The following is an 18,359-nucleotide window of genomic DNA, read 5'->3' as shown; positions in this document are numbered from 1 at the left end:
AATCTGCAAATAACCCAGATCTCAAATTTCTTAGAAAATAATAGAAATGGTAAGAATATTGAAGAAATGCTCAAAAAATTAAATACTCAGGAAGTTCACAGAATGGACAACTTAGGTTTATATAAGGGGCAATTTAGGTTCATATAAGGGGTAACTTAAATTCATAGAAGGGACAACTTAAGAAACCCCGATTCGACTACAACCGACTCCATGTATGGGGAATATTTTTTCCTCCTTTCCATATTTATGCAATTCCGAAAAAATCTCTCTATGAGTTGGGCATTATTTGCTCCAACTCCCAATGAAATGTAATTCCCCCTTGAACTTTTTCATAAACAACAATTATACTACTACTACTACTTAATTTACAAGTTCTTCAAAAGACCCTTTAGACCTTTTTCTAAAATCCCTTCAGACCATTGTGAACATGAAGAAATTTGTCAAATATGAAAGACACGGAAAATGAAAACTGTGTTCCAGTTGCGTGTACTGGATTGTAGATTAAAAAAAGACTTTAAAATTATAGGAGTAATCAAAATTTGAACGAGTTTTTAAAAAACACGAGCAGAATAAATTTTTACGAAAACATGTTTTAAAATACACGTTTAATAGTATAATGCGAATCCAAAAAACTCTTTTGCAAGATGATTTTTTATTTATTTTAATTTTTGTATCCTCTCATTCATTTTTTGATAATTATGTCTTGACATAAAATTTCCGTTTGACCGGGAAAAAAAAAATTATGTCTTTCAATAGAAAACCCCACAAGAAATTCACCATCCAAAATTCCAAACACGCGCCAATTATTCAGACAAAGGACGTCGGCTCTATGCTATGGGACCATTCTGCTCTCTCTCTCTCTCTCTCTCTCTCTCTCTCTCCTCTTTCCTCCCTGTTTCCTCTGTCTCTCTCTGTCTCAATAAATCTCCCTCCCCAGAATTGCCAGCCTCCCCTCAATACCTTCACTTCATAGAAATGGAGGTAATGATACCCTCACCCCCGGCCTTCAACTTCGACAGCACTTCCACCACCCCCTTCCTAACCCCACCGTCCAGCCCTCCCCACTTCTCCCCCTTCTTCAGCGCCCCCACCAGCCCCTCCTCCTCCTTCCGCCGCCTCGATGCCTTCTCCGCCGCCGCCGCCAGCACAATCCCCTTCAGCTGGGAAGAAACTCCCGGTACTCCCAAAACCAAACAACGCGCAACCGATAATTTTTTCGATAACTCAGGTGTCCGCAGCGGCTCACACGCAATCCCCTTCAGTTGGGAAGAAAAGCCTGGTACTCCCAAAACCAAACAACACTCAGCCGAGAATTATTTTTACAACTCAGGTGTTCGAGTCGGCTTACGCGCAGTCGAAAACGAAACGGACTTTGAATTCGACTTCAGCGGGCATTTAGACATGAGGAACTCCCTTTCTCTCTCCACAGCCGACGAGCTCTTCGACGGCGGCGTCATCAAGCCTCTCAAGCCACCTCCCCGTCTACAATTCTCCGAAAACAACGCGCTCGGTGATTCTCCGAAATCGCCGAGATCTCCCATCAAGGCGAATTTTTTCAGAGAAGCTCTGTCTCCGAGGCATCATAACAAGAAGAAGGATTTCGACCCGTTCGAGGCAGCCATCGAGCAGACTAGGCGAGAGAGTTACGGCACCCAGCAAAAGAACAGCGAGTCCGATACAACTGAACGAGGAGAACGACAGAGCAACGAGAGAGGGAGAGAGAGGGCTTCCGACTCGTCCGGCAAGGGCAGCCGCAGAGCGAAAGGGACTCGGTCGCTGTCCCCTTTCAGGGTGTGCGATATCTTCACCGAAAACTATCAAGAAATGAGGTCGGGCTCGGGCTCCTCCTCCAGCTCGTCGAAGAATTGTTCTTCGGCGGGTTGGAGAGGGTACTGCAAGAAGTGGAAGCTGAAGGATCTGCTGCTGTTCCGGAGCGCGTCGGAGGGGCGGGCGGCGGCGGCGGGGAAGGATCCGTTGAAGAAGTACTCGTTGCTGAAACAGGGTGTCGGTGCGACGGAGGACGTGAAGAATTCGAGTTTCCGGTCCACGGAGAGCGCCGGTTCGGTGTCTAGGAGGAGGGGATCATCGGGCGGTCCGGTATCGGCTCACGAGTTGCATTACACGACGAACCGGGCGGTTTCGGAGGAGATGAGGAGGAAGACGTTTTTGCCCTACAATCATGGGTTGTTGGGTTGCTTGGGGTTTAATCCGGCCGTCCATGACATTTCCAGAGGGATCGGATCCGTGACACGTGGATGATCCTGATTCGTTATCGCCTACTATTTTTCTCTTAAGTAGTTGTAAAATTGTAAACACTCATATTTATTTACTCTTTTTCTTGGTTGGTGCCAAAGTCCAAAATGGGTTTTCTAAAAGAAAAATGAAAAGGGCCAGTTCCAAAGATATGTGCCAAGCAAAATACTACTAGTATTTGTTTTTTGGTCTCTGATAAAAAAAAAAACAAGCAAAATATTTTTTGTCCTCCATTTTTTATTAGAGTTAAAACAATGCGATTCTATGTCCGGTCCAGGTTTGATTTGTTAAAAGGTTATTTGGTATGGGGTGTAAGAATGTGTGTCGATCGAATTGGGTACATTTTTGAATTTGTTAGGTATAGTGGAGTATTTAAGATTGGTTTAGAACAATCTCATGTGCGCTCTAATTCTGTAACAACTTACCCGAACTCATGAGCTCGACTCTAGCTCGATCGTTTGCAGCTCCCTCGAAAAGTTACCCAATTAAATGTGTAATTATATGCTTAAGAAAAAGTTTTCAATCAAATTTGAACTCGAGTTTATAGGGGTGTTTAGCTGTTGAATTTAGCAGTTAAGATTCTGCTATTTGGGAATTAACCAGTTCATATGATATACTCTGGCAGTGGCGATTGCAGGCAGCAATAAGGGTTTTTGTTATGGGTTTGGGCTTGGCCATTTTTGTTGGTTTCTTGTTAACGTTTGGGTCTCGGGTAACCTTAGGTTATTAATATTTTCTTTCGATTGCCCTTATCCTTTTAATCTTTTGTAACTATTCAGTGATTAATAACATTTCTTTTGCCGATAAAAAAAAAAATGATCCACTGTCAAATTTAGATTTATCGGCAAGTGTTGTAACTCTATACTAAAAGTTATTTTATGTGGTCCTTAATTTTAAGATTTCAGAATGAATCGAAGTATGCGCGAGCTGTTCCAAATATCCGATTATAAAAAAAAAAAAAAACTCTAATATTAGAACTAAAGTTAGGCTTATCTCGCATTTTTCTAGGTGAATAATGTAAGTTTGCAAATCATGAATCAAATCCGATTCTGTTGTTTTCTTCTCTTGTTTCGGCGTACTTTTAGTATATTACTATTTTCAAGAGCATGGGTATAAACTATAAAGAGAGGCAATCATTATGTGGGGTTTCGCTTTCATTTGGCAATAGTGTTTTTCTTGTCTTTTTTGAATAAGAAAAAAAAGGAAGGGTGAGCCAGCCGATTTGCCTGGTGGTACATTGAATTTAGGGGTTGGCTCCTACTAAGATTTTTGATTCAAAATCTTTCATGTCTTATTAAGTACGTTAGGATCAGTTCATATGGTGCTTTGCTCCGATTTTAATGGGGTTCTAATGTGGACAGTGGAATTGGGTCTCCAGAATTAGTCGAGATTCACGTAAGCTTGCCCAGATACTCGATATATAAAAAAGAAGGGCCCAAAAAAGAAAGGAAAAAGAAAGAGCCACCGACCGTGCTTGCAGAATTAACTCCGTTAGGACTAGCTCATACGGTGCTTTGCTCCGATTTTAATTGGACTGTAATGTGAACAGTGGGATTGGGCATCTAGGATTAGTCGAAGTTAACGTAAGCTTGTCTGGACACTCGATATTTGAAAAAGAAGGGCCCAAAAAAGAATCACCAACCGTGCTTGCACAATTAATTCCGTAAGGACCGGCTCATAAGGTGCTTTGCACTGATTTTAATTCGGCTCTAATGTGGACAGTGGGATTGGGCCTTCAGAATTAGTCGAGGTTCATTTCAGCTTGCCCGGGCACCTGATATCTATAAAAAAAAAAAAAAAAAAAAAAAGGCCCAAAAAAAAAAGGAAAAAGGAAGAGCCACCAACCGTGCTTGCAGAAAGTCGTTTCTATAATCACAAAAATGCCGATTTACGTCTATTATGGAGGAGACCCACATGAAACCATTTTTAAATTTTTAATTAATTACGGCTACTTTCTTTCCTTCTCTTTTCTTTTATTTTCTTTTCTCTCTTCTCTTCCATTTAATATGATTTAAAACTTTGGAGCCTATTGGAGATGAAGAACAAGAAAATGTTAGGGACCATGATAGATTGATAGTGGGAGTTGTTAAATATATGCAGAATTCTGTGTACGTCGTCAACATATATAATGACTTAATTCAGAAAATTATATCTCACCCGCCTTTATAAAAATGGTGCGGTTCGGGTGATCTATTTACCTATACGTGATAGTGGATGCATAATTCGGGTGTACGACAACCGAATTACGGTGCTTTCTTATGGTTCTACTGAAGAGTATGCGTATAATTTTTATACATATAGTCAGATCCTCGCTCCGCTGGACTCACACTTATACAGAGAGAATAGCAATTTTAGATTTGTGTCCGATGTCCATCTCCCCCTTTTCAAATGAAAGAAATTTGAACTCAACCATGCTGCCTTGTTGGGAGGCACTTGTAAAAGAGCAGGGAAAAAGTTCTTAGAAAGTAGAGGACAAGGGTCAAAACAATTATGAGGAAATGCGAAAATGAAGGGAAAGTGAAGAGTGAAAATTCAAGGGAAAACTACAGGGGACTATCTCGTCTCGGGTTGCGGAAGCTCTCGCTATTAGAGATGGGTTGAAACGTGGGATGACTATGGGATTACAATGGGTGGTATAATTGAATCTGATGTGGAAGCAATCGTGAAAAACTGCGTAGACTCATAAGATCCCCCTTCCGATGTTGCGATATTGGTACATGATTGTTTTGAGATCTTAACGAATCAGATTGGTTGTTGTGGTTTTAGTTTCACTAAACGTGATTGTAATCGGGCTGCACATAATTGTGCTCAGAAAGCTCTTTCCGATGGTTTATCCGGTCTGTAGACATCCATTTTGCCCTTATGGGGTTCCCTCTCTTATATGATGTTTAGGCTCGTGCCTACTGGGTGAATAAAATTTCTTACCATTGGAAAAAAAAAAAAAAAAGCTAACATGTTTTTGTTGGAAGTGGGTAAAATTTTGCGTCAAACGCATTGCGAAGGTATATTTGTCTACACGAATTTATATGCATGTGAAGCATATATTTCATTTTTTTGGAAAAAGGTACGTAGAAGATTTTTGCAAAACTGTTGTTGTTGTTTTACTTAAGAATCTGTTTATTTTTACACTTACAAAAAATCAGCATTTCATTTAGAATTCACGTATACTATTTAGCAATTTTAGTAAACATATATGCTGATAATTGAAATGGGTTTAGATATGAATGACTAGATTCATGGCCTTCTCACGAGGAAGTATTTCGCTACAAGATTCGTGGCCTTCTCACCAAAAAAGTACAGTATTCGTTAAACTCGGTAGAGTACCAGTGTGGCATGACGGTTTCGTGGAACTGTGGAAGTACTTCCCCTTCATCTTCATGGAAAAACAACGAGACAGATGCATTTTTAATGGTCACCCACCCCACCCCAACCCAACTGTCCCTGCGGATATCTCTGACCTCCATGAGGAAAAAGGACCACTTAATTAAGTCAAAGAAAGAAGGCTGACCCAAGTCAATGACATCATCAACTTGAAACAATAACTAGGAGTATAATAGATTTCATGTGCAGAGATTATGTGTTGATGATCCGTTGTCCAAGTTGAATTGTTTGACTACAGAGTCCATAGTATAACTCCACAGATTTTGTGCACAGATCACGGTATGAGACTCACGTCGGATCCCACAAAAACGATACGAGTTATTCATTAAATTTTAAATATTTTTTCGACGAGCAATTCCAAAAATCATCTCAATCCGGTACTAATAATCATCTCAATCCGATACCTATAGGTGATCGATCTAATCATCTCACTTTTCATACATACTTTACGATCCTATAATCTGAATAAAAAATTAGACGATTGGATTGAGCACAATTAGGTATTGGATTGAGCTGATTTTTCATGGGGACCCTCAAAAGTGTAGTATATTTTATATTTAATGAACTGCTCGGATCGTTTGTTTGAGACATGCAGTAGGCTTCACACCGTGATTTGTGCACAAAATTTGTGCAGTTAGTCGGGTTGCAGAATAAATCAGTAATTACTAAAGAGGGCGCATGGTTGACCCCAACAACTTCATAGTTGACATGATGATCAAGCTCGAAGCAAATGGTTGTGGGTGCGTTTCCATTCTATTGTTGGACTACATGCTAATAGCAATAGTTAAGTTATTTTTGCAAAATGATATTTTAGTTGATGTATGTGAGAAAATGATTTGTCTATAAATTTGTTAAAATATGTGTTTAAGTCCATTTAGTTTTGCAAAAACGCAATCTTCTCTTTTAGCCCAAGGTTATTTTTTCATAACGAAGTCTTCAGGCATGCTTACGTGCACCCTGGTTAATCTTAGGGGATCATAACTTCACCATCTACAGGCAAGACCCACTTAAAGCCAGAGCAAATATTCCGTATGGACTGATTCCAAAGGAGTTGATAATATCCGATAGGTTTCGAACCTGAGACATTAGAAGGGAGCAAACCTTTACGTCCAAACCTTGACCATCAGGCCAACTCCTTGGGGTGCTATAGCCCAAGGGTTTATTTGGTTAGTTGGTCGATTTGCTCTCAACACAATTAATTATGGTTCGATTCTTGAGATGAGGATGTAAGAAAGAAAGATCTTTTGAATTTACTAGTCCCAATGTGGATGATCTTCTTTTGACCAGACTTAGAATGGAATTAGTTGAAGTGCGCATAAGTTAGCCCAAACACCCCTGACCGTCGGGGAAAAAAAATGCTCTCTTTTTCTAGTCGTCTTCCACATGAACATCCAGACTGTATACTGCAATAATTAGTGGAGGGAGTACGAGCGAGAATGAGGCAAGGATTTGACGCACAAGGGCCAACCAATTGACCCAACTAAGGCTATATAACCGATAGGTTTAATTGTCCGAATTCATGAAATTTTTTATTTTTTTTGGATAGGAAACAAAATTTATTAAAACTCAACAAAGGGTATATCGAGAAAAGGCCAAAACTCCAGATACAAGAAGACCTTGGAGCTAAAGAAGGCCAAAAGAAAAAAAAAAGAAAGAAAAGAAAAGGAAAAATACATCCAATGAGACATTGAAAAAACCACAGTAAAGAGTGGAATCATCACAGCATATATTGTGCAGCTTGAAATTGTGCTGATTATGTTCCAGCACGCACCACAACCGGCCACTAATCCTTACACCATGCACCAAAAACCTCCTAAATGGACCCTGCATAGGAGGATTCTTCCAGAACAATACCTCAAACTCAGCCAACAGAGCAGCAATGCAGCAGAGCAACAATAAAGCACAGGCATAGTAACGTTGACACCTTGCCAAAGAGGGTAATTCGCCTTGGAATAAAGCAATACGTGTGATTACCCATAACCATGACAACTGATATAGCAATATCAGCAAAAGACAAGGCCTCTTAGCCCTCCCAAAGTGGGAGTTGAATACAACCAAACTCAGGAATTCATACAACCAGAATTGCAGCAGCTTGACCATTCCCAGCATAACAGCAAACATCCTTGAACCTCTTAGCCCTCCAAAAATTGGAGTTGCAAGAGTAATCTCATCTGTGCTCTAACCGTAGTAAGTTGGTTGGACCAAAGTTCTTAGCCCTCCAAGAAGTTTGAGAACAGCATCAAAATCAGTCGAATAACTCCTTGAAGATGTTAATAACAAGAATTTTCAGAGCAGCAAACTCAAGCTATAGAATTTCAGCATTGTGAAACAGTATTCCGGGACTTTGACATCCACACCTCATCAAAACCATTAAACTGAATTAAAACAGCGCGGTTTTGAGGGCATATCCAAACCATTCTCCACCATGCTAGTACATCTGACCATATTCCCATGAGAAATGACAGTGAAGAAGAAGGTGAGTGGGTGTTTCCTCTTCATTATTACAGAACAAGCATAATGCTTGGTTTCCTGAAATGATTCCTCTCCTAACTAGGACAGATTTGGCAGCTATACAATCTTGCACTGCCATCCAAACAAAGAGCTCAGACTTTGGGGGGGCAAATGTTTCTCCATAGTGACAGAAGCTTTGTTTTCTAAGAAACTCTGATCCTCCCATTTTGAGTAGCCTGATTTAACAGAAAAAGACAAATCTTTAATCTACTTCCACTGAAGACAGTCCTCAGAGTAATCTTGAAGCTGCACCACACTTACGAGTTGTTTTAAAATTTGATGTTGCTCTCTTTCCCAAGGGTAGAGGGTTCTCCTGAATTGAAAATCCCAATAATCCTGATCCTGATCATTCACCATATCTGCAATCATGGCTTCTTTCTTTTCAGACAACAAGTGCAAGCTGGGAAAAACTGCCTTCAAAGTTTCATCTCCCAACCATTTATGTTCCCAAAATTTGATGCTATTTCCAGAGTTAACTTTGAAAGTGAAACCTTGGATAATACATTCCCCCATATCAGCTGCAACACTCCCCACTGAGCAAATATCTTTCCAGATGTTACAAGGTTTGCCTCTAACTGGAAGTTGAGGTAACCGTTCATCTTCCTTAAGACCATATTTCTCTGATACTACCTTTACCCATAATGCCTCTTTCTCCTTATTGAACCTCCACCACCATTTAGCCAGCAGGGCTACATTGTGTTCTATCAACCTTTTGATTCCCAATCCTCCATATTTCTTACTTCTTGTTATCCTATCACAGCTTAACAAATGAATCTTCCTTCTTCCCTCTGAATCACCCCATAGAAATCTCCTTGGAATTTTCTCTAGCCGATTGGCTACTGCTGCTGGCATCTTAAACATGGACATATAGTAGATAGGCATATTACACATGTTTGATTTAATCAAGGAGATCTTCCCACCAATAGAAATATGTCTGCTTTTCCACATTTTCAGTTTCTTTTCCACAGTGTCAATAACTGGTTGCCAAGTACTTATTCTTCTGGGATTAGCTCCCAAGGGTAGACCAAGATACTTCATAGGAAGTTTTCCACTCGCGCAGCCCAAGATCTTAGCTAAATTGTTCACCACTTGTTCTGGAACTCTCACTCCACATAGCATGCTCTTTGAGTAATTAACCTTAAGCCCTGACATCTCTTGGAACCACCTCAGAATTGTTTTTAACTGCAGGATTTCATTAATGTCATTGTTACAGAAAAATATGGTTATCATCTACAAATTGTAAATGAGATACCTTGACACCATTTATCCCAACTTGAACTCCTCTGATCATACCTCCTTCTAGAGCTCTTTCCATTATAATATTCAATCCTTCCACCACTATATTAAACTAAAAAGGGGATAGGGGATCCCCTTGCCTTCCTTTTCCTGGTGTAATTTCCTCCGTCGGTGAGCCATTGATGAGAATAGAGTAAGAAGGTGTTGAAATACACTCTTTGATCCATTCACACCATTTTACTCCACATCCAAACTTCCTTAACATATTTAGTAAGAAATTCCAGTTTACATTATCATAAGCCTTCTCAAAATCTATCTTTAGAACAAGTCCTTCGTTTTTCCTTTTCTTCCAGCTATCAATGATCTCGTTAGCAAAAAAAACCCTACCCAAAATCTCCCCCCCGCCCCCCCCCCCCCCCCCCCGCCCCAACAAAAGCAGCCTGAGTTTCACCAATGATGGTAGGTAAAACTTTTCTCAGTCTATTAGCAAGGACTTTAGCTAAAATTTTATAAATGCAACCTACCATGCTTATTGGTCTGAACTCTTTGAAACATGAAGCTTCATCTACTTTAGGAATCAATGTTATGAAAGTACAGTTGATACCTCTTGCCAATGTTGCATGGTTGTAAAAATCAGCAAAGAAGTTGAGCATGTCTTCCCTCATGATTGTCCATGCTTTCTTGACGAAGGAAAAGTTAAATCCATCTGGTCCAGGAGCCTTCAAACTGTGGTTCCTCTTTAAAATGTTCCTCAAGCATTTGAGATTGCTCAAGAATCCACCTCCTTTTGAAATGCCCATTTATCTCAGATCTGACTTCCTTCTCCTCACTATAACTGAGTTTGAAGTAATTTACTGCTGCATTCTGATCAGAGCTGGTTCTTCTAAAATTCATTCCCCTATCCCCCACCACACACCCCCCCCCCCCCCGTTATAGAACAAATCATGTTTCTCTTGAGCCTATTTTTGGCAGTGATTTGGAAGAATCTTGTGTTTCTGTCACCCAACTTAAGCCAATTTATTCTGGACTTCTGCCTAAAGGCTTTCAGCTAGCTTTGATAACTTCCATAATTCACTCCTTAATTCATTTCTTTGCTTCTTCTCATCAGGGTTTAAAGGTCTTATTTCACTAAGCATATCCACCTGATGAATCTGTTCTTTGATTTCCTTTAGCTTAGAATGTACATTTCCAAACTCCTCTTTATACCTGATGAATTCATGATATGTTGCGTAGTTTTTGCATTCGGGATGCTAAAGAGATTAATTTTTTTAACATTCATACGGATGCGATGACGAATTGTAATGCTACCTTGAAGTTATGTAGAGTCGCTATCCATGGTGGTGACATCGGCCACTACCTTTCTTTGAATCAACAAACATCCCACATTCGTGCCATGTTGTGTTTTCTTTGTGAAACCCAATGGAACAGAAGAGTCATCTTCTCCATGACTCCAAATTTCTTCGAGTGCTTAGAATTGAGGACGATGATATACTAAGGTCCATTTTAACTGAGATTTGCAATTTAAGGCAATTGACTAACCTTAAATTGAGTTCGTCATTTGGAGTTGTAAAACTTCTTTGTGTCATAAGCAATCTGAAAAGTTTGCTAACCTTGGATCTTTGAAATGTCTACCTTTCTGATGTTATTTGGAGTATGAAGCAATTATGACACATTCTCTTACCCCATGCATGCTATCCTCCTCCAGTTCGTTAAATTGCTTGGATTTGTTCCATCCAGTTGAATTTTCTTTAACAAAACTCCAGACCCCATATGGGCTGCTTGGTGACCTTTTTAAGGCAGATTGGTTGCGTAACCTTACTGATTTGAAAAGGTCACCAGGCAACCCATATAGGGTTTGGAGATTTGTTAAAGAAAATTCAACTGAATGGAACAAATCCAAGCAATTTACCTGACGAACTGGAAGAGGATAGCATGCACGGGGTAAGAGAACGTGTCTTAATTGCTTCATACTCCATATAACATCAAGAAGGTAGACATTCCATGATTCTCAAAGATCCAAGGTTAGCAAACTTTTCAGATTGCTTATGGCACAAGGAACAAACTCAATTTAAGGTAAGTCAAATTGTCTTAAATTGCAAATCTTAGTTAAAAGGGACCTTGTATATCATCGTCATCAATTCTAAGAACTCGAAGAAATTTGGAGTCCCAGAGAAGACTCTTAGTGACCCTACTGTTCCACTGGATTTCACAAAGAAAAAAAAAATATCGCACGAACATGAGAAGTTTGTTGATTCAAAGAAAGGTAGTGGCCGATGTTACCACCATGGATAGCGACTCTACGTAACTTCAAGGTAGCCTTACAATTCATCATCGAAAAAGAGAACGCCAGAACTAGCACACAACTCTAGGGGAAAAAACTGTAATGAACATGAAGCACAGTCTGTAAGATTAAAGTATGCATGCTTAGAATGTAACAATAAAAGATAATGCTCAAATCTAAATCGGGATACGTATCGTGTATCATAAGATACGTTAACGGAAACAAATTTAATATAAAATAATATTTATACTTAATTATACTATAAAAATCTATTGGATATATGAAAATAAGTGTTTAATGTATGAAGAATAGGCTTTTAGGATGAAAAATTTCAAGTCTCCCAAGTAGGGTCTATTATAGTGAGGCTTTTTGGTTCCTGAGTATGCAATATATGATCGAAATATCAAATATGTTCTTTCTTCTATTCGAACTTTGAATTCTGGTTTTCACTAAATGGTTTGGATACCGTCATAATTAGATCAAATGATTTAGAATGTGTTTGTGTTCTAATTCTTAAAATATGGTATGATCTCTTCTCAATAAGAAATCGTAGGATACATTCCGAATCAGGATACGCTATTATATCGTAAGATACGCCATTGTATTGTAGGATTTCTATACAAAAAGAATAAGAGGTGGGATACGTATCGTTTTTGGAAGGATATGATATGAATCGTAGGATACGTATCCCGTATCATAGGATTTTAACAACCATGAGCAGTATTACCCAACATTAGAACAAGTTTTACGTTATTTTGAAAGATCTAAAAGGTACGCAAGTAGAAAAAATACCAATCACAGGGGCAGTAGCGGCATCAATAACATTAGCAATACCAGTAGCCATAACAGTACTAGCAAGGTCATTTATGGAAACACACTACTTCACCACTTCATTGATTTCATACAAGTAGAATACAACAAAAACAAAACACAGAAATGAATAAACAACAACAAAACACACCCCTTATTCTTCAAAAGATACCAGCAAAGCAAGAAGAGGAACCTGGGCACGAATGTATCCACATAGCGCAAAAGTGGAGAATTGACCAGTATAACGGCCAGCCTCCTCCAAATGTCCGAATTAAGCTGGACAGAGGCATGATCCTTAGCAGTGATCAGCCTGTTCAATATGGCAAGAAATAAGTGAGTGAAATCTCTCATGTCCAACTTATTGATACGAGCCTACGCAATTGTAATATAAAATGAAAAAAGATATACCACTTCCTGGAGATGTAAAGATCCATGTTCTGTCTCTCCTCATTCTGCATCTTGGCGGATTGTTTCAACGGGGAACTAAAAACAACTGCATTTGACAAGACAAAAAAGGTACTTCAAAAAGACCAATTATCCATCCAATCTAATATTGATTTGATGCCTAAGTATTCAGAGACTCTCATGAGGCCGTATATAAATTGCAACCCTAAAAAACACGAGTGAGGGAGAGGGATTTTAGAGAGAGAGGGAGAGCCCTACGTCTATGGGACAAAGAACTTGCCCCAGACAAGTGTAATTTTGCTTTATTTGTAACTTAAGGAAAGGAAGGGAAGAGAAGGGAAAACTTCAAAAAAAAAAAGAGAGAATCATCTTCCGTTGTTTGGTTTGAGAAGAAAAAAACGAGAAACTAGGAAAATAAATATTATTCAGTAAAATTTTCCCTGCAATGCTCCTCATACTTTCCTCATAATTTTTTCTCTAACAGATTCTGAAGTTCACCGGTGAAACAAGATTCGTGTTAACAACCCCAAGAAGATACTGCACATGACCAAAATGTTAAGCCATCCATGATTTACTAAATTTCCACAAGCAAAGCATACGAAGGATGGGAACAGAACACACACAGGCAAGTTTGTCACCCGTTCCTAACTACTCTGGATACTTTTTAGATAGATCGCTCACTAAAACTATGTTACGATAATATTACTCTCCATGCACATGATGTGACAGATTCCTACCTCATAAAAGTTTGTTGCATGGTATCAATATCACACGAATCCCACATAGCCCAGCTTCAAAGATCATGAGTCAAATTCGGAGCCACAATTATGCAAGGATTTAGTAGGATTCACCTGCAGCCAAATTGAAGGACCTTTAGTTAGCTAAATTCAACTAAATAATAATATGAGGTTGGCAAAGGGTGATACAAAACCAGAATGGATTACCTAAATTAGTATGAAGCAGAAGACTCATCAACAATTCATCAGTGTGATCTTGAGAGCGAAATCATAGCGAGTAGAACCCGGATGGGATGATACCATCATTAAAATCCAACCAGATTGTCAAAACAATCACTCAGCTACGAAACCTCAATAAATTAAAGAGCTCCCACTAGCACTTGGAAGAAATCGGGCACAACCACAAGCAGGAACACAACAATGGAGATAAAAGGCATTCTGGACACGAATACTGCAGCCCCTTGAGAATTTATATTAGAAGAACCATTGATTCATTGAATGAAAACAAGAAACAGGTTTGTAAATGACTGTTGTGGGTTCATAGTGGATGTCTAGTTCATAGCAAGTGGACAAAATACAAGGTTTTCCCCATCTTCGGAGGTTCATCTTGACTCATATAAATCTTTAGTCGAAAAAAGGGACTTGCTAAATTCTCTCAGTGGCCACTCTTACCTGAAAATCACGAATGTGTTCAACGGTCCCTGATAACAACAAGGTACAAATACACTTTACGCCCTAGCACGGATAGTTTCACCACTGTTTGGAAGAAGACCATCCTTGGCCATTTCAGACAGAACATTAAGTACTGCAGTCATGTTCCCTTCTTTGTGGTTAACCTCAACTAGAACTTTCGCAAGTTCTGCATCAGTAAGCCTACTGCTTCTCAGCGTATTTCCTATAACATGACTCAAGTCCTCACTTCTCCCTTCTTTGAAAAGTTCTTTAATCAGAGCAATGACAGATACAGTATGAGGAACAAATCCGTAACGCACCATCTCATTGTACAGATCAAATGCCTTCTGCACATTTCCACCCCTACAGTGGCCATGTATAATAATATTATAAACTGCTTCGTCAGGCTTGTACTTTCTCTGAACCATCGATTCAAAAACACGATCTGCTTCATTCATCAATCCTTGCATGCAGAATCCCTTTATCAGAGCAACCACATTCTTAAATTCACTACTACTACAATTTTCTATCAGTATATCATACGTGACATCGTTTGGAATAGACTCCTCATAATACAATTTGAAGAGAAGCTGCTTTGCCTCCCTCGTCCGAGCTTGTTTGCTAAGCCCATTTATTAGCACATTATAAGTAACAACATCAGGGAGGAAACCCTTTTTGATCATTTCATCATGCAAATGAAGAGCACTTTTAATATCCCCTTCCATGCAATAAGCATTGATCAAGCTAGTATATGTGCACTCGTCAGGAGGAAGATCCATTCTCCACATCTCCTGAAAAAGTTCACAAGCTTCATTCAGCCTTCTCTGCAGACACAAACCTTGAATCAGGGATGAATAAGTTACTGCATCTGGCGAAACTCTTTTCTCCACCATCTCCTGTTTCATTCGGAAAGCCTTGTCCAAATCTTGAGTTTTGCAAAACCCTGATATGATTGTACTGTAACTCACAACATCCGGGGCCAACCCTTTTCCTACCATATCCTGAATAATTCCTAATGCATCGTCCATCCTACCCAATACACAGTGTCCATTGATTAGGGCATTATACGTCACAATCGAAGGTGAAAACCCACATTCAGTCATTTCATTCAGGACCTGATAAGCTTCCTTTAAGTATCCCTGCTGAGAAAATCCATCTACCAATGTAGTATATGTTCTCTCATTTGGACGAAGTCCCCTAAAGTGCATCTGATCGAAGAATTCCATCGCACGATTTAAATTCCCAGCCTTACACATACTGCTTATTAACGACGTATAAGTAACAACATTTGGAGAGAGACCGTTCCTCACCATCTCCGCATGCAAAACAAGCGCTTGGTGAAGATTACCATCTTTACAATACCCATTGACAAGGGTATTGTACGTCACCTCATCAGGTACAAAACCCTTCCACCTCATCTCCTCAAGAATCTCACCAGTCTCCTTCATCCTCCCTTCTCCACACAACCCATGGACAATCACATTGTACGAAATCAAATTCGGCTCCAAACCCTTATCTAACATCAATCTCAACAACCTAAAAGCGTCATCAATCCTCCCCACCTTACAGTATCCATCGATCAACGTATTGAAAGTAACCACATTGGGAAAACACTCTTTTCTTTCCATTTCACTCAACAACCCCAAACCCCTCTCCAATTTCCCAACCCTAACGAAACCTCGGATTAGTACATTGTACGTGTACACATTCGGCGAAAACCCAGCGTTTACCATATCGATATAAAACTCCTCAGCTATTTCCATGGACCGGGACCTAATCATAGCATCAAGAACCACATTATACGACAATATACCCGGCATAAACCCATTCAACTTAGCTAAACTAATCGTATTCAGAGCTCTATCAATCATTTCCAAGTGAGAGTAAGATTTTACCAAGAGATCAAAGACGGCCGAGCTCGAATTGCAGTCATGGAAAGTCTCCTTGAGGCAACGAAAAACTTCGTCGTCATTGCCGGAACCTACGGCGAGGTCTTCGGCTAGGGTTTGGGCTGTCTTGTAAAGCTTGAACTTGGTGAGGATGTGGAGGGATATGCACTTGCATTTGGAGTCGAAGAAGGGGAAGGGGCGAGCCCAGTTGATGAATTTTAGGGTTAGGGTTTTGTCGAGCTGGGACTGGAGGAGCATATGGGAGGCTGATTGGGGGGTAAATTGGGAAGAGAGCGGTTGCAGGTGGGCTGAGTGGTGGCGTTTGAGGATGGCGATGGCTTTGTCGACAAGATGGGGGGTGGAGGGCGAGGAGAGAGAAGAGAAGGGCGAGGAGGAGAGAGAGTGGAGGTGGGTTCTGGTTAGGGGTTTAGGGTAGGGCATGGCGGCGTTGGCGGCGGTGTGGAGATTAGGAGCCAATCCGATGTTGGCGGACATAATCACACGATGATCAAACCTAAACTTAGCAGATGGCGTGGTGGTTTGCTCGCTCCTTCTTTGTTCACCCTCCCGCTCCCGCTTAGTAGGGTGAACATTATTTTCTTTATTATTGATTGAAATGGGGTGAATTCTATCATAAAGTCACTTTGTGGTGGGTTCAATCAATAAAAATGAGGGTAATATTCACCCTCTTAAGTAAAATGGTGAACAAAATTGCACTCACCAATTTCTTTACGAAAATGTTAGACACCTTCTCTTCAAGGGTTTTGGAATTTTGGATCCTAATTATTATTATATTTTTCTTCAATCATTATTTTTATTTTATTTTTTTCTTTTCTTTTTAATCATTACTTATATTTTCAATCATTACTTTATTTCTTTCTACACTAATTACTCTATTTTCTGGACCTAAAGATAAATAGCCTAATCCAAAATCCCAAAATGAAGGGGTTTAGAGTCCATGATACGTTTTACAAAATTTTGTTCTAATTTTAATTGAGCTCTCTGTAAAGAGCCCTACTACAACTACTAGTATGTTGAGAATGTACAGAAAGTCTACACACACATACAATCTGTGCACAGATTGTGCACAGATTTTATTGTGGAACCCACCACAGGTCTCATACAAATCATTTCAGTCGTTCATTAAATGTAAAATATTTTTTCAAGGGTCTCCGTAAAAAATAATCTCAATCCGATACATATAGGTGCTCGATCCAATCATATAACTTTTCATTATCCGAAAATCTAAATGAAAAGTTAGATGGTTGGGGTATTGGATTGAGCTTATTTTTTATGGGAACCCTTGAAAAAATGTTTTACATTTAATGAACGGCTCGGATGATTTGTGTGGGACCCGTGGTGGGCCCCACAACGAAATCTGTGCACAGATTGCTATGTGCGTAGCACAGTTCGTACCGATCATGTATTTCACTTATTACCATTTTTTTGGATATTCTTACTTAGGGAACACCAAAAAAATATTCTTTTTTTTTCCTTGCATTTTCTACCATTATCTCGCTAATCAAACGAATCCTAAAGGAACCGATGGGAATGTACAAACAATGCAGATATCGGCGCGTGGGACCCACTGATGGGTTCCACACAAATTATATGAACCGTTCATTAATTTTAAAATATTTTTCTAGTATTCTCGTAAAAAATCAGCTTAATTAAATAAGTTGACTTATTTTGTTAAAAAATGGTTATTTTTCAAAATCTTTGGGTAAAAGTACATTTTTTTTTTACTTTTCCGATTCATCTCGTCAAGACAAACTAATAATCCATAAAAATTTGGCGCAAAACTAACAAATGCGAAAAAAATTCAAATAAAGATGAAACAAACTTAAATTTTTTTAAAGTTTTAGGAGAACTCACCTGAAGTGTAATTTTTCAACATGGGATTATTTTTACCATAAAAAAGAATAGTCTAGTACATATGACTGGTAGGCGAGTGCACTACAGAATTTAAATCCTTAGAGCATCTCCATCAACCTAGGCTGATGCTCCATTTCGCATGATTCCCCGAGTAAAGCCCTAAAATCACAGTCCCAGCTAGGGGTGTTAGCCGAAACCGGAAAAATCGGATCGGACCGAATTTTTTAAACCGGTTGAATAATTTCGATTCGGTTCCGGTTTTAAAATTTTTACAAACCGGTTTTCCGGTTTACGTATTTTAAAAACCGA

General features: G+C 39.4%; 2 protein-coding genes across 3 annotated transcripts; one reads left to right on the top strand and one right to left on the bottom strand.

Annotated features, from left to right (window-relative positions):
* Positions 1-853: 853 nt before the first annotated feature.
* Positions 854-2,486, top strand: LOC131326815 (uncharacterized). The gene has a single exon (XM_058359700.1). The coding sequence runs from the start codon at positions 976-978 to the stop codon at positions 2,257-2,259; it is 1,284 nt and encodes a 427-aa protein (XP_058215683.1). The 5' UTR covers positions 854-975; the 3' UTR covers positions 2,260-2,486.
* Positions 2,487-10,667: 8,181 nt separating this feature from the next.
* On the bottom strand, positions 10,668-16,736 carry LOC131325813 (pentatricopeptide repeat-containing protein At5g39710). Of its 2 annotated transcripts, none has more exons than XM_058358264.1 (4): positions 13,822-16,736; positions 13,615-13,728; positions 12,881-12,965; positions 10,668-12,782 (listed from the first exon to the last, which is right to left on the bottom strand). In XM_058358264.1, the coding sequence occupies exon 1, from the start codon at positions 16,668-16,670 to the stop codon at positions 14,343-14,345; it is 2,328 nt and encodes a 775-aa protein (XP_058214247.1). In that variant the 5' UTR covers positions 16,671-16,736; the 3' UTR covers positions 10,668-12,782; positions 12,881-12,965; positions 13,615-13,728; positions 13,822-14,342. The 2 variants fall into 2 exon arrangements, with proteins under 2 accessions (XP_058214247.1, XP_058214248.1); XM_058358265.1 differs by having other exon boundaries at positions 12,881-12,955.
* Positions 16,737-18,359: the final 1,623 nt, after the last annotated feature.

This window comes from Rhododendron vialii, chromosome 5a, assembly GCF_030253575.1.
Source record: "Rhododendron vialii isolate Sample 1 chromosome 5a, ASM3025357v1".
In the NCBI taxonomy this organism is placed as follows: Eukaryota; Viridiplantae; Streptophyta; class Magnoliopsida; order Ericales; family Ericaceae; genus Rhododendron; species Rhododendron vialii.
The sequence above is the reverse complement of the archived record's forward strand: the minus strand, read 5'-3'. Positions and strand labels throughout refer to the sequence as shown.

Coding starts and splice junctions, on each gene's coding strand:
- LOC131326815 (XM_058359700.1), top strand. CDS start 976: ATGGAGGTAATGATACCCTCACCCCCGGCCTTCAACTTCGACAGCACT.
- LOC131325813 (XM_058358264.1), bottom strand. CDS start 16,670: ATGTCCGCCAACATCGGATTGGCTCCTAATCTCCACACCGCCGCCAAC.